Below are 22860 nucleotides of genomic sequence, written 5' to 3'. Positions count from 1 at the left end.
TTTGGCAAGCGTTGAAATTTATCCGCGAGTTAAAAAATTATTTTGTACTCGAGAAATGCTTGAAGCTATTCGCGAAGATTTAAGAAGTTGCTGAGAATGTTTATTTTCTTCTTATATCACAAGTTTTAATAATAAGAATAAGAAAGAATAATTATCGTTATTACCAAAGGGAGATCAAGGTGCGAACGAAGAGATAAAAAAAAACAAAGGCCCCTACGAATCGTTATTTATTGGCTACGGCACGCCGCGACGAAGGCGAAACGGTAGTCAGGGGCCAGGGGCCGTCCGTCGTTCCGACGAATTACAGGATCTCAGCGACGATTTCGCTCCAGGGACGATACGACGTTGGGTCCTTTGAGCAAAGGAAGCTTGCTTTTCCAAATCCTTTAAAACTTTCTCTGTTCATCGAACAGGGGCAACGTCCGCACCGATCGACGTCGCAAAAATCCGTCGTCGGTACGTTTGTGGGCCGCGATAATCGAAATCCTTAGGAGGCCGATTCCTTTTTACGCATGCCGTTCAACGTCGCAGCGTCGACATTTAGTGTCGTCGTAGACCACGTTGAACCATCATCGGCTTCCTTCAAAACCCCACCAACCGTGCGAAGCTATCCTTCTTCGCTTCTCTCATAGACCTTCGCCGGACAAAAAAGAAGGAGAAAAGGAAAGTATATACGCGCGGTTAGTACGACAAAACCGCGTGCGAAGGTAAAAGGAAGACGGACTGAGAGAATCGAGGGATGAAGAGCGTGTAGAAAAAGAGGCAAGCGAGATGCGGCGAGAAGAAAGAGGGAATATAGAGAATAGGATAAAACTAGAGAGAAGGAAGTATAAGTACGTGAGACAGGAGAGTGAGAAAGGTGGAGTTACGAAAAGAAGAAGAGAATAAGACAGAAGAAAGAGGGACGACTTGGTTGGACAGAGAGGAGATGAGAAAAGAGACGGTTACGAAGGAGGAAAGGAGATGAAACGATGAAAAAGCGCGAAAGGGAGGGAGGTGAAAGAGAGACGGACAGAAAGAGCGTGAATTGGAGGTTTCGAGCCGCGCCTCCTACCTTCAGGGCCCATGTATCCACAGCTCGGCACTGTTGACGACGGAGCGCCCTATGGAAGGGGATAGGGAATTACGGGGAACGTGGTTTAGGCAAGAACGATCGTCCGTAGTCGTAGTCGGGCCGCGAGTTGAGCGATGTCGTGTGGCCGACTTTTATCGTCCACCGTGTTTTTCTTCCAACGCTTTTGCATGGATTCAATTTTCACCGAGTGTTGTTTGCTTCGTGGCCACCGATGTACGTACGTGTAACCGATTCGGTGAACAAGCATGCGAGCACGAACGTTTCGCCCTTTCATCCGAGTGGATACAACACACGGAAGATAGAAGAAACGAAAACCGACTCGCTCGCTTTCCATTCAAACACTGTACGACTTTAAAAACACGTGTTTATCTTTGGTGCGTGTCACCTACACGTCGATCACCCTGTCATCTGACGTCGAACGAACGTCAATCAGGAGAGCATTATGTTCGCGGAAGCGTGTTAAAGTTTTCTTAAGTGAACCGTGAACAGTATTTAGGAAATTGGTACAAGTGAGAATCGTGCATTTCCTGTCGACAAGTCGGAATAGTGCGACGGTTATTGCGAGTCAAGGGAACAGGAATTGATTGAATACGGTGACACAAGTATCGAAAGAAAAATCAAAAGAAAAGAAAGTTAGGAAAGAAGAAGGCTGGAAGGAAAGTGTGCGCAGCGTTTGTGGATGCATGAGGGTCTCATGGCTACCGGATTGGTAAAGTGGTGGCGGGCAAGGTTCCTCGCTGGTTATAGACCCTTTTCTGGTAAGCTTCTACATACATATAATGTTTCTCTCTCCTTTATCTTCCTGTCTATCCTTTTCTCCCGCTCTTCTTGTGTCTTTCTTTACATTTTTTTTTTGTCATATGCACACGCAAAGGTATCGATGTTTGGTCGAAATCGCGATGCACGATAGATCGAGATATTCCGTATACGGATTGTCTGGTCAATCCGGTTATAGGCGTGATATTTTGCCCGAGTCGCGGGGCCGCGCCGTGCGTGCTTCTCGATGATGCTGCTTCGGTATGACAGAAGTGGATCCCACGTGGTGTTACGTCACACTTGCATTTTTCTTCCTCTCATTGTTATTCTATTTTCCTATCCATTTAATTATGTATTCCATTGACCATAATGCGCTCTAAAAGGAAACCATCAAAATGTTGCAATACAATATTTCTATAACTAAAACTTTGTATTTTTAACTCTTCCTCCTGCTCCTCCCTTTCCTCATCTTCCTCTTCCTTTTACTCAAGAATGAACAAGTTAAAAATAAAAGCAAATTTCAGAATTCAGTAAATTTTCAAAATCACTTACTGATATTTTTAATTAACAATTAAAATATATGTGTGTTATTTAGGTGTTCATTCATCAAGTGGAATTGGATTAATAATATTATATAATTAATTATATAGCAATATCATAAAAGAAAAATCAAATTAAAATGTCCTGCATAACCAGGCTGAAAATTTTCCAAGAAAAAAAAAAATGAATCCCGCTATAACTGGACTCGTGTTATTCAAGGGTGAACGTTGTAGATAGAAATAAGCAGAATCGTTGCATTTCCGCATGGAATGTTTGATCATCGAGAGACGGGTAGGTTGGTCGGATCGGTTCGACAATTCCCGGCTCGTCTAGCGGGGAGTCCCGCTTTTGAAGCTCTCCCGGTCTCCTCCTCCTGCTCCTCCACCACCGCTGGCTCTTACCGCTCTCTTTGTGACTGCTTTCTCGTGCGTCGCCGTCCGGGGCAAATTTTCATACGGGGGAAAGCTGTTGCGTCGGCAAATGATAAAAGTTACGAGCGAGCAAACAGAGAAAGGGGTGATTTACAAAGAAGAAGCAAAAGCCGTTTGTTCCGTTTACCCCTTTGCTTTTCATTCAAGAGGGCGCAACAGCGGTACGTTGTACGGTACGCAAACACACGTACATACACGGATGGAAATACGCGCACAGATAGATAGTTTAACACGGTAACGTAGGTATGGCCGGGATGAAGTTTAATTATCAGGAGCCTCGCGACTTCGTTTCACAGTCCTTGTGGTTACGATAAAAGGTGTCCACGTGCATACTCTATTCCTTCGGTGTATATCAGGCAGAGACCCTCTCTCCCTCTTTAACAACCCTTCTGTTTCGTCTCTCTTTTCCTTCTGTTCTTTGTCTCCCTTTTTTTCTCCCCTGGTGCGCTCAGTGTCTTGGGTCTTTAACGCTTGCCCCACGAAAGAGTTACGGGCGTAATTACCACACGGCAGGTATCATTATACGCGTATGTGCGTCCGTTTCTTTATGCAGATACGATTATCCGACCTTTTTTCCCTGCTTCTCTTCCTCCATCCTCTCAACTCTTTCTTCTTCTTCTGCTTCTTCTTCTTCTTCTTTGTTGCTTTTGATCTTAAGTAATTGAAATTAGCGGTCGGCTTCGTTTATTACGCGTTCCGTATCGCTAATTATCGTTGCTCAGCGGCTCCTTTGATGTCGGCATTTTTAAGTACATATTTTTACTGGAAATCGCGTTGCATCGGCTTTAATGATGTATCGCGGGAATTAAGATAAAAACGTAGCTTCTCGATCCGAAAACATGCGCGGCAATCGTTGGATGAAAATGGTGTAACCGGTGGTCAAAATACTCGAAATATTCACTGGGGTACACTGGAACGTCGAATCGGCTGGGAACTCGTTTTTATCGTGAGATTCCATTATTTATGATTCTCTCGATCGAGGACTCTCTCTTTTTGGAGTTTGAACGAATTTTTGTTAAACTATAAGTGAATCGAAAATGAAATTCTTACTTCCTGATAGGTATTTTTATAATAAAAGCTTCCAAAATTTCGAAATGACCTCCGTATCGGTGAACGCGTTAACACGACGTGTCGCATCTCGCCGCGTTTCGTGGATCTCCATTTATACACACGGTTGTTGCGCAAAGACTTCTTTTCAGTCCTTTCATTTCCGTAGAACGCTTTTACACACCGTCTAGGTAACGGTAAAATGGCGGCTTAATGCAGACACATTATAGATACATTACACTTCCTTCGAGTGCAGCGTACGATGCATCTGAAATAAACGCAGTAAATGGATGTTCCGTTCACCCTTCTCTGGCTCCCTTTTCGTACATATTCGTTAATTCATTCGACCGCACCGTGCGAATAATTTCGACCGATCAAAAAGTGAGAATGCATTGAAGATAATAGAGGCTGCGGTGATTTGGTTTCCACATTTTCATTCTTATTAATAGCTAACAAAATATACGATGTTTCTATCAAAAGATTCATTCTTCCGCATCCATAAAATTTTCAATGGATGAAAAATGAATAAACTCGATCGTCTCGTAGTTGAGAAAACACGATCGCGAGATCGTTTTGATGCTCCGTTGTGTTTATTTTTGGGGCGTTCTATGTTACATCCCCTTCAAAATAGTCCCGAAATACTTCCTACAGTCCATAACTTAAGTACCGAGTAGCACTCTGAGTAACTGACTATAAATACGGACTTTACCCCAAGGCGGATGTTACTTTGATACCTTTGAGTTTCTAATTTTTGTTTACAAGCCGCTCGACCGTAGATAACAGTTTCATTCTCTTTGATGAGAGCTTCATGCTCGAAACAAATAGAAGAGATTCCATAAACGAGCTGGAAAATGTGTACGGATATACTCTTAACACTTTCACACTCGATAAATTGCTTCAACATGCATACATATATTATACATATATTGCCATTATTTAAAATATCGATGAAAATTAAATGGATGACGAATAATTTATTGGTTCTAGTTGTTGGTAACACGGAAGGCAGCGATTCTGAGGAACTACTTGCCGGTGTCTCGGCACCTTGTAGCGGTTCACCACCGGAGTCACAGCCAATTTTATTAGAAACAGAAACACCGCAGGTCGCGGTTGACGCTTCGACCAGCCCTACACTGGCCACCGGAAATGACGAACAGCCCGCTGCTGCTACTACGAAACAGCTTAGTTTTGAGGTATTATTAACTGATTTGTTGGATGAGAAATGTATCCAATCTATTCTATATTTTATTTAAAATAACGAAATCCGTTAATGAAATGTAAGGAAAGAAACTTGTTAACGAATAACACGAAGAATGTTGGTTTTATCCTCGGATCCAGGAATTCGAATGCGATGTCTCGGTAGCAGAAGGCGACCGAAAGAGGCAAGAATTCTCGTTCACCCTGTACGACTTCGACGGCCACGGGAAGATAACAAAGGACGACATAGCTGGCTTGGTCACTACCATTTACGATACCCTGGGCGCTTCCATCCAGGTACCTCCGTGCGGCAGTAAGACGATTAAGGTGAAATTGACTGTGTCGCCGGATCAGAGGAGCAGCCAGCCAAAGAGCGGCTGCTTGAACGCTTCTTCACAGCCGAACACCAGCTTTTCCGGAAATTCGTCCTGCTGCCATTTGAAGCACGCGTCCTGCAACAATGCCGCCGCTACTCACACAACGGCACACGGTTTACGTAGAGTTCCTAGAAGGAGAAGGGTGCCACGACACCGTTGCCAGGTAAGATTGATGCCCCTGCGAGAGGCGAGGATTCGAATATCTCGGTTTTTATGGAGCCGCGCGCGTCCCTCTTTCGTAACCCGACAATTCTAGAAGCTACAGGCGGATTTATCATTTATGCGTTTCGAGATTTATGAGCAGATGGAAACTCCAAGAGGAACGGAGGGACGTAGCGTTTTATTCGTTTTTAATCGACGCCGAACAACCGCTGCAACAATTCATGCGAATTTCCTTTTTTTTTTTTTTCCTTATCTTTGATCGTGTTCGTCGTCCTTTTATATTAACGTGTAGGGATCTTGAAGATTTAATACGAGTATTCTTAATAATATGGACGATGAACTCGGCGGTCGCTGGCCGCTTAAATTTCACGTAACGCCATAGCGGTGTCACGTATAGTTACAAGAATAACAATCTTATCGGTGATAAACCGAAACAACGTTATTTCTTTTCTGTTTGTTATTTTATCCAGAACGAACAAAAGGAAGTGGAGACTCACAGCGAGGACGAGGGTGAAAACGCGCGAACGAATCGAATAAAGCAAGAGGAATTACGCAGAAGGGTGGGGCCCGTGCCTCATTTACCGTCACCCTATTCCAATAGCTCCGAGGGTGATATCAGCGACGACAGTGACGTTTCCCCAGCAGTTTCCCCCTTGGCGCCTCTCCTCACGACTAATCAACGAAAACGCAGCGGTGCCCTACAAAGGCAACAACTCTTGGAAATTATTCAGGCCAACATGGAAAAGAATAATCTCAGTTTTCATACGTCAAGGTACGTTGCTTTGTATTTAAATCGTCTAGAAAATCGTGTTATCTCCTTTGAATCATGGAGCTAAATATTAGAAATGTATATGCCCCATCAGTTGCCTTTGGGTGAACCTCAGGAGCCTAAATTGCGCGCGACTGTACGGTCCATCAAACGTGTTAACGGCATAAAAAGCTGATATAATCGATCATTCCAGGAAACGGCATCAGAACGAGCAATTGCGCGTTCCGTCTCAAGCACCTCACGTCGAGTCTTCACCTCACTACAATCAGGACTGTCGATTGCCAACGGAATCGCGGCCTGCACCGATGGCGTACCATAAGCCGACACGGGAAAAGCCTCAGGGTTACACGACTTTTTCCAAGGTACCCGCCAAGTCACGGGGTAATTTAAGGAAAACTCGGATGCAGTACGGCCTGCAGCGGAACAACACCGCGATGCAACCACCTAGAGCTTACGTGCAACCTCAAGTTCTGCCTCGTACCGTGCTCAATCCCAACGTGTACGGGGATCAACAACCGCCTACGGGTGGTAACGCGAATCGCAATGTCGGTAACCTGATACCAAACAATCAGCATCCGGTGAATCAGACACCACCGAACAATCACAATGTTCAGCGTAACGAAACGACCACGCAATTCGGTCAAACCACGCAACAACCGTGCGGTAAGTCGAGCAAGAAACACCAGCTGAAACACGCGACCAGAGAACAAGATCAGGCTAGAGCGATGGTACAGGTCGTTCGTTGGCTCGAACGAGAATTCTCGCAGAACGCGGCTGCGAGCTCCGGTCGGAAACACGTTCACGAACACATTCATCATCATTATCATCATTACCACACAGAGGCTCTTGTTTGATTCGTTCGTAGCGTCGCTCAAAAAGTACGTTCAGATGGAAGAGACATAGTAGGCGATCGGGGTTGACATTCTTGAATGGTATTGTTTCGAATCGTATACGACTGGTGAAAGTCCATTCACTCGAAGCTTTATGTAGTTTATTTTCCATGTGTTTCAATTTTATAGACGCTTTCGCCGTGGGATGAGGGCTGTAAACATTTTGTTCTTATAAATTCTTCAAATTTTTTACTGTACACGTATGGTATATGGTTTGCGACAGGATCTATAAAGTTTCTCTTTTCTTCAATTTATTACTGATATATTATGTATTGATTTCGTACATGGTATAAGTAGAATACTTCATCAACCTACAAACTGAGGATCAAAACAGCTGTCATACGACTTGAGATGCCAAAATGGCTAAGAATGAATGTTTGTTAATCGATTTCTACATTTTGCTACATTCTTTTGTGCAGCAATTTATACACATGTTTTTATCCGTTAAAGTGTACTGTGTTCCTGCTAAACATGTCAGAAAAAATATCACGCTTATATAGAGTTCGTTTCTTATTTTTATATCGATTCGATGATAACCAGTTTGATAATCACTGCCAAGTTTTATTCATTCTGGAAACAAGTTATTTCTCAGCCCAGTTACATAGTCGATCCAATGATGAATCAATTTGATTTTGACAAACATTATTGGTATCGCTCTATGGCAGTATGTAAGCGAGAAGTTCTATTCCTGAGACGTGTAATCGTGTTCATCTTATCTTTTAGGGATTGTTAATTATTTATCATACGGTATAGGTGAATCTTTTTTTCTATTTCTCTTCTGGATTTCCAGGATAAACGAAGGTACAAGTATACTTTCTTCATCTCTTCATAATCATAATTATTGTGAAGAAGATCCACAAAGATACCAATGATCTATTACTATATTAAACTGCTTGCTACGATGGTTGTTATTTCAAACATTTACATTGTCATTCGACGCATATACGTTCATGTATATAAACACTTTTACAAACATATTTCTTCCATATTTTATCTCGCAATTTTCCGAAGGAAGATCCTTTTATTTTTCCTTCCAACTATACGAAAGCGAACAGGAATTTGCGTTACGTTTTTAGTACAAAATACAGGGATCCGTTTCTCTTGTTCACAGAACTAATCTGTTTAATTTGAAGTAACAAGAGTACAATTATTTTACAACAAATTTATTCGATCTATTTATAGTAAACAATGTAATTTCATACGAAACAGTATTAGTGCGTAACAATAATGTAACCACTATACACAGTTGTATAAAATTTGTTGATAATTCCGGATACGCAAAGTATGTAGAAATTGATAGAAATATTTTAAACAAAACGATGATATTCAACGGTACCGGAACTAAGAAAACGTGTTACTTACTTGAGGGACAAAGTGCTTTTCTAACTTGAGCTTCCTTGCTGAATGTTTAAGGAGATATTCTTAGGCAGAAAGTGTCTGCTGATTTTTTCTCTTAGACTTTAAGTGTTCCAACATACCTCTCGATGGATTTCCTTTGAATATTTCTTTCGGGACATATTTCATTCGATGGACAAATATATTTATTTAACAGAACTGAGAAACAAACGAGTTGTAAGTAAACGTTTAGTCAAAGAATCAAGAACATTGGATGACTGTTAACAAGTGTTGACATCAATTTTATATTGAGAAAGTAATAAAAGTAGTGTCGAATCTGATTCATTGAAAATTAATTTATAATGGTTTCGAATAAAAAATATTCGTTTGAAACTTTCGACAGTCGTTCAATGTTTTTCTTGATTGAATTGAGTGTTGTAATTTTTACGAGTGTTTTCATAACTTTAAACTCGTTCTCGTAAAAATTACAGCAAAAATCAATGGTGCTCCTATATTCCAACGAATACAATAGTTTACTCCATAACGGCGTTAATTCTATTTCCGTTGTATTTATGCTGTATTTTTCGACAATATGAGAAAGTATTAAGGTAATGTAACTTTAAGGGAACAAATCATATAATTCGTATTTGACCTGAACTTATGACATTGTTTTTTAATCTGATATTTCTCCCGTGCGCGCATAGTATCATTTGTGATCATTTGAAACTCACTCATTTATTACAATACTTGAACAAAGTTAAACAAAAATATTGAGGATTTAATGGAGGAAGTATTATGTATACGTACCTTTCGAGACTTAACTTTTGAGTACAGATATAGGGTTGTAAAGAATAAAAATAAAATGAAAAATGATGGACTTATTAAGAGTGCCTTGCCATACCTTTGTTATATTATGCAAGTATTAACTATTGAATCTCTTTTATATATATATATATATATATATATATATATATATATAAAATTTCTTTAAACTCCAATGAATCATTGAATATTAATGTAATTAAGAGTAATGTTCATTTTAGTGGTATATTATTACACTACGGATCCATTATATTCGAAAATGCATGATGTTTAGGTCTAAATGAATCAGAAATTGTTGCGAATATTTTTCTATTAGAGGACTCGATGAGGAGAGTATAATTATAATATTTATTAATTACGATAGATATTACTAACAATATGATTAGACACGATGACAATTGCTACTTTGTAAATTTAATAAATCTTGGATGGTCAGCGCTGTCCAGAGACATGTAATTTTATATCGATCTTTGTAATCGTTGTAGATATTTTGTGTAATGTATTTTTTACTGATATTTATTAAAACACATTTTTTGATACTACATTATTGGAATTCACTTTGAATTCCTTCTCTATAGAGTGTTTCATAAAGCGGGCGAATAAAGTCTCGAAATTATTTTCAATTTTTTTCTCTGCACCTCCTTCGCCCAACTTTATTTCTACTTAAAAAAATCCGCCATTTTTTTAAAATTCGATCTCAGTGCCATCTCTTTCAAAACGGCTGAAACTACTCGAAAATTTACCGACTCTCATATGATAAGTCGCATCACCTTAATAATTTTACGGTCTTGTGTTGATTTTGACCGATCCCCATAAAAATAAAATCAAAGAGAGTCAAAAATTGAATCTTTTCAATTGGGAGTGGTAAACCGATTGCAGACCTATTTCGCTTGGGGATGTCTGGGAACCCTGAAATCATAACTCCTTGAGAAGAATAGCATGTCTAGTCTTTTTGTATCAGTAGTCACTGGTAAAACATATAAACAATGAAGAAGAATTTAACGATGGACGCACGAAGACGAGACAGGGAACAAATTGGGTTATGCGGTGTTGATAGAATTTGGGGCAAATCACCAACACGAATCGAAGAGTAAGAAGTTAATTGTTTCTCAATTTAGTTCCTATACGTTTCCAATTTTAATTATTTAGCTCCTTATTAATACTTATAATTCTCACCTGTGAACGTTGATTTCATATAGCTCTGACGAAGATGAAGAAACTAACAAATATAAGGATAGTATCGTACCAAAAGATCGAAAGAGGAAACACGAGATGAAGAAGAAGGTATTAAATTTTATATACTTTAGTAAATATATACTTTTGAAATAATTCTGTTTTAGTCATTTTTACCATTTTACTACTCCCTTAGAAAAGTAAAAAGTTAAAGAAAGAAAAAAAGGCTAAGAAAGAGAAAAAGAAAAAACGTAAAAAGAAGAAGAAGAAGTCTGACAGCAGTTCTGATAGCGAGTCTGAAGAACTAGAATGGGTAGAAAAGAATGGAATTAATGACAAAGCTAAAGTTAAGAGAGGATCAAGTTCAGAGGAGAGTGGTGATGAAAGTGTAGTAGGACCAGTTCAGAAACCTCATGTAACATTGTCTGCTAAAGATTTTGGTAAAGCTCTTTTACCAGGAGAAGGTGCTGCTATGGCTGCATATGTTGCTGAAGGAAAACGTATACCAAGAAGAGGTGAAATTGGTCTTACATCTGAGGAAATTGCCTCTTATGAGTCTGTTGGATATGTTATGAGTGGCAGCAGGTGACATACGTTTCTACAAATATTTTTCTTCTTTAGATGGAATAATAGTAACATTTAGTACATATTTTAATGTTTCCGTGTGTTTACAGGCATCGCCGAATGGAAGCTGTTCGTATTCGTAAAGAAAACCAGATTTATTCCGCCGACGAGAAACGCGCATTGGCTATGTTTAGTAAAGAGGAACGACAGAAACGAGAGAATCTTATCTTAGGCCAGTTTCGGGAAATGGTTAATCAAAAGTTGGCTCAGGAACAAAAAAACAAATGATTTTGTACAGATAATTTTCATCTAGTATCATGATGTACATAGACTGGATGAATGATAAAACATACATATATGTATGTATACACATATTAAAGTAGATGTAAATATGTTACATTCATTGAAATTAACTATATACTTTACTACATTTAAATTACTTATAACTATTTCTGTTTTTAATAACTAACTACTTTAGTACTAGGTACTAAAATTGTCATCAAGTCTATACCTTCTGACTATTTTCCCAATCTAACCATCCACCAACATAATTATAGGCACTGAAACATGGATAAGTATGTTAAATTAGGTAACCTGTGAAATACATGTAAATAATTAAGGATTATACATATATGAGTACTTTTCATATCCAAGCTTTTGTATTTGTTCTTGAACCATACCACTCCTTTTTCCAGATCTACAACTTAGTATGATTTTTGTATCTTTAGAAGGTTTCTCTCTGTTGAATTTTTCTTTAAAATCCTTCTGAGAAAGATTCAGTAAAGTATTTGTAACTTCTCCCACTATAGAAACAGTTAATAATAATTATCTTATATTTAAAGAAACAATATTAAGTACTACAACACACTTGGTATATGAATACTTCCTGGAAGTTTGCCAGTTTCATCAATTTCCTCTTTCTCCCTAACATCAATAATCAAAATACTATTGTCTTTTTGAGCTTTTAAAATATCATTGTAATAAACATTAAGAGTTTTGTTTTCACTTTCACTCATGGTTTCTGAACTAGTATTAGTAACAGTGGAAGTTGAAAAATGCAAAGTTGATTGCACTAGAAAATAATATGTTAAATATATTTTGAACAGCATTGTACATTCAAATTAAATACAGTATTCGAATATGTATGTTTTTCATAAATTACCAGGTACAAAGTGTAATTTACGTGATGTGGTTCTTAATAACCTATCGTAAATAAATGCTGTTGGTATAATATTTGAGATCGGTTGATGCGACCTTATGTAGCTAAAAATCTTAAAAGACTGTTGTACTTTACTAAATGTCATGATTAATTGACGAATATAGGACATTCTGCTCCGTACACAATTGTATTGCAAGGGTTACAAGACTGATAAACGTTATCTGCAATTTACTCAAATGTTATAATGCATGTGAAGTTGTCATGTTAGTTCAAAATAAACTATTCCATTTTCAAGTACAATAACATCTACTGTACTCCATTTTTTGTATTACGATATGATCATGCCCCTAGATAATGATGATAATATTGCTTTATATCAATCTTTATCATGATATCAATAGCAATATAAACAGTAAGTTATACCAATGAACACAGCATAACTATTAATATGCAAGTTAGAAAGGAAAAAAAATTTGTATATCTACTATGTAATTTTATTTAAAATGTAATCATATGTTCATAATAATGCTTATGTTAAAATGACAATTACTTTGCGATAAAACGAAAGCCTATCACAAAGAGTGTACTTATGGAAGGAACAATGAACCTGACATAAACCACCAATTTAAGAATAAAATGTGCAAACATCGGTATGATTTAAAAAAAAATAAAGGAACTGTTGTATCAATTGTAACGTGGGGTAAAAAAGCTATGTAAAGATGACATTCTGAGCGCATTGCGTTTTAATGATTCATCTATGCACGAAGAAAAAAGTTGAGAAAGTTTAGAAGAGTCAGGAAGAGCATATCCCGCTTTCGTATACGTCGCACCCTGATGAGGAATGCGGGAACTATAGCAATTTTTATTTCTCGTGCGTGGAGCAGTAAAGTGTACTAATTTATTGAAATAATTACGACACTCAACCCGTTTTTGCACCTTTGTATAATGTGAGTAATCGGACAACAATCCGCTAGGACCATCTGCTTGCGCTTCGATAACGCGGCATGTAAAAAGATCCTTACTGGATGCGCTTCGAGGATATTCTTTTGTTTATTTATACAACCCTTCAAGTTCGGAAAGTTATAAAAATATTAGGATCGCGTGCAAAAAGGAATATTCTCAGATTTTCAGCGGGTATATACCGATGAATCGAGTTTGCCAGGCTTCGAATGCTTTCCCGCTACGATGTTACGCATCAACGAAAAATCCAATATCTCCGGATTATCAACATTCCAGAGTGTTGACACCTCTGTCAGAGTGCTCTGCTTTACCATTACTATAACATCCTTGTCTCTTTCTCAGACAGGGACTTTGCGTAATTCTTTCTCTGTTTCTCGTTTTTGAATGCCATATAGTGTCAACTAGAAGAATGCATGAATAGGTTTACGTTCCCAGTGATTTTTTAATACTCCGAGATGCGAGAGTGGTTAATCTGTGAGCGTGTTCGCATCTCTCCTATTCGTCTTCTTTCGAAGTCCGAGGTGAAGTGCTTTTAAATATTGCTTAAAAGCTTCTTAAGAACATTTCAATGAAAGCATACACTCGTTTCCTTTTAAAATTCTTCTTAGATCTTGCTTTGTTAACTTTTTAACACCGTATATGTAAGTATGTAAAAAGTAGGAGTTCATTTCTCAAGCTATACATTTCATATTTTTTTATAAAGTAAAATTTATAAATTAAATTATACATGAAAATTAGTAAAGTCTGCTGTAATATATGAGTACTAGGTAAAACTAATTTTAACACTGTATTTTCAGATAAAACACAGAAGGTCTAAATGAGAAAATAGAAAAAATGAGTTCTCTACAGCAAGGTAGCAGATTCTTGCCTTTTTCAAATAATAATATACAAAGGAAGCAATTGTCAATGCAAGGTATAATAATCATTCTAAAATTTATACTACTATGCAATTTTAACATTGCTTTCAACATGGTATAGGGAGGAATTGGAAATTCAAATTATTTTTTATTATATGTACCTTACAAAATATTGTGATTAACATTCTTCTTATGACATATATCTGATAGGTGGTCTTCCACAAAGTTTAAGCGGTAGTGAAACTGATGTTTCAACCTCAAATGAGAATTTAACCAATGAAGATCGATATGTTATAAGGCATACAGCACGTCAAGAGCCTCAAGGTCAAGAAAATCAGCAACAAAGTCCATCAAGATCTTCCAGTCACAAAGAAAATATACCAAATATACAAGTAAATATAAATGAATTTCATTATAACCATTTGCTAAATTGCATAAGTGTTAATTATTCTATTGTGATTTAGGGTAACCTGCTCAACAGAAACAGCTTGAAGGATAGCTTAAATGGATCAAACAGAAACAGTTTGAAAGAGAATTTAAATGGTTCCAATCGAAATAGCCTGAAAGATAGCATCAATGGCTCTAATAGGAACAGTTTGAAAGACAATTTAAGTAACCGTACCAGTGTGGGTTCAAATAGAAGTAGCTTAGATGTGTCTACAAGCTCATATAATACCCTCATCATACATAATGCTAATGATGATAATTCATGGATACCATCTGGAAGGTGATTATTATAATTACGAAAATATTTATTTTAATAAACAATAATTATTTGATTCTAGATTGTCAGGTGTGGTGAGAGAACATGGAGATGTGGGTTATTTATATTGTGATGGTAGTGGAAAAGGGCATTCAAATAGTCCTACTATGCAATCCTTATCAAACTTGTCTCATGAAGATCATGTTTATGAACAGCCTAATAATGGAGGATGCCAAGAAATTACAGACATCCCAGATGATTACCTTAGTCAGTCACAGGTGATTATTACATTGGCATTACTGTATGCATGAAAAAATCGTCTTGGAGTTAAGTTATTTCGATAACATTTATTATATAAAACTGATTTTTTATTTAAATTGTTTGATTTTACTTAAAATAAGCAGGTATTAAAACATCTTGCTAAAGAAGTTAAAGTACCCTCTTATAGTAAGCTGACAAATAATGGAGGAAATATTGATGTGAGAGTAAGAGATGGTGATAGAGGGAAACAAAACGATAGCGAATCCGAGGATCGACCACCACCGTCATACATGTCCGTCTTGTTACCGTTAAAAAATAAATCTAGACTTCTTGGGCCAATGGAGAAATTAACATTATCAAGATCGCAACCCGATTTATCTAGAATTGGCAAACCGGATATCGATAACTACAATTTACGAGCTACTTCTCCACGGTGATTTCATTGAAACGATTATTGAAGTTAGTTAATTCTTAACGATTGTTTATTATAACTAATGTTTTATTTCCTATATTTTCATAGACCACAGACGAAAGGTAGAGAAGAAACAGAATCTGGAGCTGGTGAAATTTGGCCTCCATCAGAGATGATTCAAATCGTAATTCAAGAGAACAGTGCTTTAAAATTAGAATTAGAACGGTGTTACAGCAAAGTTGCTAAATCTCAAAAGTTGGAGCAAGAAATTGCGAAGGTGCACAGGGCTCACGAAGAATTGGCGGCATCGAGCGAACGAAGAGAAAAATTGGAACGTGCTGCTAGATTAAGGCTACAAAACGACTGCAGACGGTTAACTGAATTAAATCGGGCATTGAGAGATCAAATCGATCTGTTATCAGCTCGAACCGATAGTCCACCGATCGTAGAATCTATGAGAAAGGAATTAACTCAACGAGAATTATTAATTGGACAATTGATTACACAAAGTACGTATTCTCATCGTTATATGATCGAACAAAGAACATCTGGTGAATGTTAATTTCTCGTTACTTGAATTTTAGATAAAGAATTAGCTGCGGCGAAAGAAAGACAAGAAATCGAACTGGCAGCGCAACGAGCAACATTACAAGAACAACGTACGCACATAGATATTTTAGATACTGCTCTCACTAATGCACAAGGGAATGTAGTGCGTCTTGAAGAAGAGGTAATTTCCCCGTTTATATTCAAGCAAGTTATTTAATATTCACAGATCTATGATGATATTATTTACAATTTTGTACAGTGTCGAAAGAAGCAAGTATACGTAGAAAGAGTGGGCCAACTTCAACGAGCTTTGTCTTCTCTTCAAGCGTCCAGCGATAGAAGAGAAGAGACAGAAAGACAGTTGAGAGGTCAATTAGAACGAGAGTTAAGAGAAGGTGGTGGCGGCGGAGGCGGGGGTGGTGTTAATGGTAATGAACAATCGTCCAATGGAGAAACGATCGCAGAATTGAAACGAAGAATACGCGAAAGAGACGAAAAAATCATGTCACTCGAGGGTGACGTTGCGAAATGGGAACAACGATATCTCGAAGAGAGCGCTCTGAGGCAGGCTGCAATTGACGCAGCTAGTCTACCAAAGTACATTTCTTCATTTCGCTTATCATTACATCTATCGTGTGCACATTAATTACGATACTTATTTGATTTTAATTATCAGGGACGCCAAGATAGCTGCGTTAGAAAAAACGAGTCAGGATGCCGAGAAATTAATTGCGGAAGCGCGTTCCGAGAAAATGCGACATATGGATGAGGTGCATGCCGCACAGAAAAAGTTGGCTGATCTTGAATCTAGGTAGCGCTTGTACGAGTTGCGCATGTACAAGCAGATTGGAGCATAATTAACACTATTACTTTTTATTTTATACAGGATGAAAGACCTAGAATCGAAATTAGCTGAAAGGGATGCGATGATCCGAGTTCTTCAGAAACATACATACGACAAGGATAGCAGTAGCAGTAGCGGTGTCGGTAGCTATCCTGCTGCTCATTCGTCTCATTCGAGTACGTCCGCGGATCATCATACCGCGTTAACAAGCACGCCAGAACTTGGTAAGAGAATTGTTTTGAAAAAAGAAAGGCGAATATTGTGCGTTTGTCTAAAATCGGTAATTACTGATTGATATTTCTAACATCGTGTTAAAGTGAGCAGTGTATTAGGCGGAGGCAGCGGTTACGGAAGTACCGGTTCGTATGGTGTCACGGACAGTTATAAGTATAGGAAGCAAGGCAGTTTCGAGCAGACAAATAAAAGTCTCGATGATCAGTTAAAAGAGCTAGACTCCCAGCTACTTAGTAAGGTATGCAAGATTCAAGTAAATGTATAAATTTTTGTTAAACGTGAAAATAATTCGTCTTGATTAAAATCAGTTTCCTAATAATGATAACTTTGCAAATCACTTTAAAATGAGTAGAATCATCTTCAGCCATTTTACAGAATTCTGCTTTTATTCCTACATATTAGTATTTTAACTTTGCGGCGATTATATGTTGAATTCTTTAGCATTTACTTTAGCTTCATAGCTACAGAAGACTATGAAACTATTACTCATTGTACGGTCAAAGGTATTCAAGTATTATATTTCAGTTTAGTCGTGTAAGTGAGGATAGTTGATGTGTTTGCTTTTAAACGTTTTACAGCAAATATTTTTCAGTCATAACAAAAATGAATATTATAACACATCAGCTATTCTCATCTTGTGTTTTTTTTTGTGTGCCTTAATTTTTTTCTCAACGAATTTTATGTTTCTTTTTATTTTATTTTGCTTTATCAGTGAATGAAACTATATCTTCGTAATATGTAAACGATGCATTCCCTATTCATTCTTTTTTAATCTACAAGTACAGTAAACTGTATCTGTTCACTAATACAAATCTTTGTGTGCCATTGAGTTCTTGTTTTACAATTAACCGTATAATAATTGTGTTATGCAACGTTTTAGTTCTAAAAAAAAAGAAACAGGATAAAAAAGACAAAAAAAAGGAAAGAAAAACAGCGTTTACCTGTTCCTTTTAATCCAAACTAACCCAGACCTAGCCGTGCCTTGTTCCCGAGTGATCCGTTGAGTGTGCATGCGCTGTTGTGGCGAGCACTAACCCCTTTCCAGGTCCCGGATCTCCTCTCCAAAACGGGTGTGTTTTTCTCTTGTTTCAGCGGGCACTTTGCTGTTTTCCAGGATTCTCTAATCCAGGCACTGCGTCGCGAAAAGGAAAAATACCCAAGCCATTATTGGCGGGTGTAGATAGTACAGGTACCTCGAGCACCGCCTCGAGCAAGAGTCGCCTGCTGGACGATTCCGGGGGCGAGGTGTCGCCAGGTATCATGGAATTCTCGAGTGCAGCCTCTAGGTTGAAGGGTACCGTGTCGAGATTGTCGGACGGTAAACCAGAGGATATGATGCTGTTGGAGAAGCAAGGAAGAAGCTCGCAGAGGCAAAGGATGCAGGAGGGAGAGCCACGTCGTGCGGGTAGTCTTCCACCGAGCTCGTTACCACGACCACCGAAGAACCTGAAATCGACAGGTTCGCGTTATTGTCGTCTCAGCGACACGGAGACTCGCAAGAAATCGGATCCAGGTCCGGCATTGGAATCGGGAGGGAGTATCAAGGTACCGGGAAGTAATTGCAGCATCGAGTACGGTCGATTCGACACGAAGACCCAGCGTCGAAAGAAATCGTCGGGTTCGGAGCCGTTAGTCCCTAGCAGCTCGTTGAAGAAGCCATCATCGGCGGCTGGTCACGAATACGAGCGTCTGCAAGCTGAAAATATTCGCAAGAAACAATCGTCCAGCTCGGAGGCGAAGCTGAGGGAGACGCAGAGCCGTTCGCTTATACCACCGCCGTCCCGTCGTATCGGGGAGTATGGTCGCCTCAGCGATGGTACCTTGAGGAAGCAGACTGGTTCGCGAGGACAGAGCACCGGTAGCACGGTCAGCAGCAAAAGCGGAGGACGCGATTCAGGAGGAACAGCAAGCAGCGAAGCGTCCACCTCGTCGTTGCCGCCTTCGAAGGCGAGATCAATACCGCGTCCTAGCAATTATCGCATCCAATTTTAATTTTCTTGCGAGAACGGGGTTGTTAGTCTTCCCGGTTTAAAGCGTTCCTCGAAGCGACGATCTTCCAAAGGAAAGATATACTACAGTTTTCCGTATCTTATCTTCCACGCGTAGGGATTGAATCGTTTGTTTTTCTTCTTTTTTTTTTTCTTTTACCAACTTATTAACGCATACACTCTTGTTCTATCGTTATTTAGTTCCGAGTTTTCCGTTCCGGGTTATGCTCAACGCTACAACGTTGTTCCGAGGTGGATCTTGGAGAAACAGGGCAGGATAGAAGCGTGATAAACGCTTGCGAGCGACGAACGATGCAAGATGAAAATTTGACAAGATCAGCTTCGAGCGCGTTTGCTTTATTCTTCGATAGTTCAATAGAACCCTAATGTACGTGTACTTGCGTGAGGCGACGTGTCAAAATAGCCATAATAATGAGACGTCTAGTTGTTTTTTTTTTCCTTCGCTATCGTTCTCGGAAGCCAAGCCAATCGCATGACATATTAGTGAAGACATACATACATACACATACACACGATATATTGTTGCGTAGCGATAGTGCATGACCTAGTCATTACCAAAGTAACTTTTGTTATGAAATGGAATTGTTTTCTTCTTGTTTCGTGCCTACGTTTCAGAACACCGTAGCTTTCTGTCAGACACGTGTATTTGTATATACAAACACGAACGAAGTGCCTTGTTATTATAGACTGCGTGAGAACGATCGGTACAACTAGGATAAGAGAGAGAAAGAGAGAGTACGTTCAGGAACTTTGACGATTGAGGAAACGATTTTTCTTTTTTGTTTCTTATGAATATTCAATTTTATATACATATATTTACTCTAACTGGCGGGAGTATCTGTGGCGTGCCTTACGAGAGGAGTCTCTGTAATCCGTGTATCTTTGAAGCCGTTTCCGGACGGAAACGCTGCTAAAGATACAAAGAAATCGGTTTCGCTTTTTCAGTGAAAAGCAGAGCCATCGGGGAATGAATCGAACGAAATTCAATTGTCCTGGATGGACAACGAGGGATTCAAGTAGTTTTATATTCGTATATGTTATTTTGTATAATTGCATTTTCGTGTGTACGTGTCTCGATTCGATGATTCTTTATTTTATTCTTTTTCGAGGCGAGAGAAATACGAATCATATTCGTGTAATTTAATAGAAATGATAAACAACGGTGAATTATATTACGTATAGGGTGTCGAAAAGATTTTTACAGCTATTCGAGGTAATACTGTTTTATATCGCGTTTGAAGTTTCTGAATGCACCTCAGGTCAATATTCACGAAAAATATTAACGATCATACGATCGATACCTATGGGGTGTATATTTTAGAGAGAATATTTATATACGTGGTGTTTCTTGTTTTTTTCCAGAATATTTTTCTTACGTGCGTTTCCACGTGAAATTAGTCTACATGTCGTATGAAATTCATAAATGAAAAATATTACGTACAATTTCTATACTTTTGATATGAGACGTGATCCATTAGCGGATTAAATTGCAAGGTAATTTTCATGTTCGACTGGTAATAATTAGGGATATAGGTACCTTTCTTTTATAAGACTGAAGGAAAAATGTATACCGACGAAAGAAATTCTTTTCTCGCGATTTGCTACCACTGTATCTGTTCTCACCTCCATCCTATTCTCTTTCATTTCTCTCTTCCCCTTTTCTTCTGTGTATACACGTATTTTACACACGATTGAAAAACAGATACACGCATACGAGCTAACACGATAAAAACGTGTATTGTTCACGTTACCAGTTCCTTCAATGCTGCAGGGACGTTCGTGGTAAATATAGCGGAAATTTCATTAGCATTCTATAATCCCTTCGATGAATGGTACGTGGTCTGTTGAGAAAGAAACGAACGAAAGAAAGAACTACAAAAAGAGGGGAAACAAAGTCGTGTCTCTTTTACGTGTGTAACGTTATTGTTTCTACCAGAGAGACATCGGAAATTCTCGAACGAACCATTCGTTTTTTTGCCTTGTATGAGAAAAAAAAGAAAAATGTAAAAAAAAAAAAAAAATAATGATAGAATGCCAAAGCGTTAGGAATGTCGCATACACTACCTACAATTTACAATGACAGATATGTTTTAATATAATTTAGCGTATTTATTTGTTTTCGTTTTTCTTTTTGTGTTAATTATCTATTGTACGTATAGGGTGAATTTTCTATGAAATTTCTTTGGTCACCATAGACGGGGAGCGTTTGTGACCAGCTTCTGTTTAGAGTGTAGGGTCCTAACTACTGGGTAAGATGAAAAAGACTCACCCTTTCTGTATACGTGGGGTGTGCTTTAAGATATGTGGCATATTTGAAAAAAAAAAAAAAAAAAAAAAAAAACAAAAAAAAAACAAAACGAGAGGATCTCTAGCCATGTTTGTCAATCAGAGTCATGAGAAATTGATATTTTCTTCTTTTAATATATGTGAAATCAAAGTGTTCGATGTGTTCTCGAAAGCGTATGCAAATTTTTTAAGAGTATGCATTCGAACGAAGAAGGGCACACGGCGTTTACGAAAAATTATATACGGTTGACACAGATCGACGAGTAGGTACTGATAAAAGTATAGGTAATTTATTCTATTTTATTAAAAATTCAATTGTATTATAAAACAGCGACGTACCAGCATGCCAGCGAAACAATTTGACACAAACTAAAGATTCTTTGAATGTACTCTGTTCTATCGAACATCTCGAATTTGTGTTGAAATTGAAGGCAAATATAGGATATCTTTTGTAGAAATTCGAAATAAAAATTTTACTCGTAATATCCTTCCTTCGTTTCTTATGACTCATTGATTTCATCAAAGTTAATCCGCATGGTACCTGTATTCATCTTAACTTACCATTTTACTATGGTACCACAGTCTTTGAACTTTTGCCCTTCTTTCTTAAATAAATTATTCAATATATTCGATATTTTGATTCTAAATCACCTTAAACGGTTAAACTCTGCGTGTTCAAGAATTGCAAGGTGAGAAACCGGATATGCTCCTTTGACGATATTTCCTTTTTATTGTTATGGAATAAACTTTCCCTAAACTGTCGTTTTCTTATGGCTTTCATCGATGACAAAAATTATTTTCAGTGTGCTACTTAGAATGGAGGCGCATTTATAATTTAAATGAGATCATTAGTATTTTGAAAATATTCAATAATAATTATATTACATTGGATGAGCAATATTATACCATCTGGAATATTTAGTTCGTTTAGTTCGTTGTTTAATTAGTTTGATGTTTATTCCATTTTTAATTATTCCATTTGCAATAATTAAATAATTATGTATTCAAATGATTTTATTGATTTGCATAAAGGGTATACAATGCCATTTACGATGCGTAAAATGCACATTTATTGAAATCGTAAAACTTGTATTTAAATTACAATGATAAAATGTAAGTAATAAATATCAATCTTGTATTTACAGTTTAACTCAAAGCTTGTGGTTTGTGATGAAATGTAAGTAATAAACATCGATCTTGTATTTACAGTTTAACTCAAAGCTTGTGGTTTGTGATGTTCTTGAAATATTAGTTTACAACATTAGAAAGAAAATTGTTCAGTGAAGTGATATATCTTATAAAAATAATATTTCCCTTTGAAGTTTATCCCTTTGAGAGTTGTTTATCAAACTATACCAGTATACACGTATGGTCAACAGATGTTACCTTACATCGTGTACAAGTGTTCTAACGATACGTTTCATCGAATATTTTTAATATTATCTACA

General features: G+C 37.8%; 4 protein-coding genes across 7 annotated transcripts; 3 read left to right on the top strand and 1 right to left on the bottom strand.

The window, feature by feature from the left end:
- The first annotated feature begins 420 nt into the window (after positions 1-420).
- nkd (NKD inhibitor of WNT signaling pathway naked cuticle) lies at positions 421-9998 on the top strand. Its single transcript, XM_034319993.2, has 5 exons — positions 421-1833; positions 4837-5042; positions 5188-5586; positions 6056-6357; positions 6548-9998. Exons 1-5 carry the CDS (start codon positions 1755-1757, stop codon positions 7206-7208), a joined length of 1647 nt encoding a protein of 548 aa, XP_034175884.2. The 5' UTR covers positions 421-1754; the 3' UTR covers positions 7209-9998.
- A 192-nt stretch (positions 9999-10190) lies between these two features.
- LOC117602246 (uncharacterized) lies at positions 10191-11786 on the top strand. Its single transcript, XM_034319995.2, has 4 exons — positions 10191-10491; positions 10601-10685; positions 10771-11159; positions 11249-11786. The coding sequence occupies exons 1-4, from the start codon at positions 10388-10390 to the stop codon at positions 11424-11426; spliced, it is 756 nt and encodes a 251-aa protein (XP_034175886.1). The 5' UTR covers positions 10191-10387; the 3' UTR covers positions 11427-11786.
- On the bottom strand, positions 11559-12618 carry LOC117602247 (thiosulfate sulfurtransferase/rhodanese-like domain-containing protein 3). The gene is made up of 4 exons (XM_034319996.2): positions 12301-12618; positions 12007-12210; positions 11779-11941; positions 11559-11698 (listed from the first exon to the last, which is right to left on the bottom strand). Exons 1-4 carry the CDS (start codon positions 12464-12466, stop codon positions 11644-11646), a joined length of 588 nt encoding a protein of 195 aa, XP_034175887.1. The 5' UTR covers positions 12467-12618; the 3' UTR covers positions 11559-11643.
- Positions 12619-13072: 454 nt separating this feature from the next.
- On the top strand, positions 13073-21483 carry LOC117602243 (uncharacterized). Of its 4 annotated transcripts, none has more exons than XM_034319989.2 (13): positions 13073-13244; positions 14055-14170; positions 14325-14506; positions 14579-14841; positions 14900-15095; positions 15219-15511; positions 15599-15999; positions 16075-16220; positions 16299-16636; positions 16716-16850; positions 16926-17107; positions 17201-17355; positions 18210-21483. In XM_034319989.2, exons 2-13 carry the CDS (start codon positions 14092-14094, stop codon positions 19107-19109), a joined length of 3270 nt encoding a protein of 1089 aa, XP_034175880.1. In that variant the 5' UTR covers positions 13073-13244; positions 14055-14091; the 3' UTR covers positions 19110-21483. The 4 variants fall into 4 exon arrangements, with proteins under 4 accessions (XP_034175880.1, XP_034175883.1, XP_034175881.1 ...); XM_034319992.2 differs by having other exon boundaries at positions 13077-13244; positions 15222-15511; XM_034319990.2 differs by lacking the exon at positions 13073-13244 and adding an exon at positions 13271-13778.
- Positions 21484-22860: the final 1377 nt, after the last annotated feature.

This window comes from Osmia lignaria, chromosome 13 (genome assembly GCF_051020975.1).
Source record: "Osmia lignaria lignaria isolate PbOS001 chromosome 13, iyOsmLign1, whole genome shotgun sequence".
Classification (NCBI taxonomy): domain Eukaryota; kingdom Metazoa; phylum Arthropoda; class Insecta; order Hymenoptera; family Megachilidae; genus Osmia; species Osmia lignaria.
The sequence above is the reverse complement of the archived record's forward strand: the minus strand, read 5'-3'. Positions and strand labels throughout refer to the sequence as shown.

Coding starts and splice junctions, on each gene's coding strand:
- nkd (XM_034319993.2), top strand. CDS start 1,755: ATGCATGAGGGTCTCATGGCTACCGGATTGGTAAAGTGGTGGCGGGCA. Junction 5,043..5,187: donor CGAAACAGCTTAGTTTTGAG/GTATTATTAACT, acceptor CCTCGGATCCAG/GAATTCGAATGCGATGTCTC. Junction 6,358..6,547: donor CTCAGTTTTCATACGTCAAG/GTACGTTGCTTT, acceptor CGATCATTCCAG/GAAACGGCATCAGAACGAGC.
- LOC117602246 (XM_034319995.2), top strand. CDS start 10,388: ATGAAGAAGAATTTAACGATGGACGCACGAAGACGAGACAGGGAACAA. Junction 10,686..10,770: donor AACACGAGATGAAGAAGAAG/GTATTAAATTTT, acceptor CTACTCCCTTAG/AAAAGTAAAAAGTTAAAGAA. Junction 11,160..11,248: donor TATGTTATGAGTGGCAGCAG/GTGACATACGTT, acceptor GTGTGTTTACAG/GCATCGCCGAATGGAAGCTG.
- LOC117602247 (XM_034319996.2), bottom strand. CDS start 12,466: ATGTCCTATATTCGTCAATTAATCATGACATTTAGTAAAGTACAACAG. Junction 12,211..12,300: donor TAAATTACACTTTGTACCTG/GTAATTTATGAA, acceptor ATTATTTTCTAG/TGCAATCAACTTTGCATTTT. Junction 11,699..11,778: donor CAAAAGCTTGGATATGAAAA/GTACTCATATAT, acceptor TCCATGTTTCAG/TGCCTATAATTATGTTGGTG.
- LOC117602243 (XM_034319989.2), top strand. CDS start 14,092: ATGAGTTCTCTACAGCAAGGTAGCAGATTCTTGCCTTTTTCAAATAAT. Junction 15,512..15,598: donor TTACGAGCTACTTCTCCACG/GTGATTTCATTG, acceptor ATATTTTCATAG/ACCACAGACGAAAGGTAGAG. Junction 16,637..16,715: donor GACGCAGCTAGTCTACCAAA/GTACATTTCTTC, acceptor TTTAATTATCAG/GGACGCCAAGATAGCTGCGT.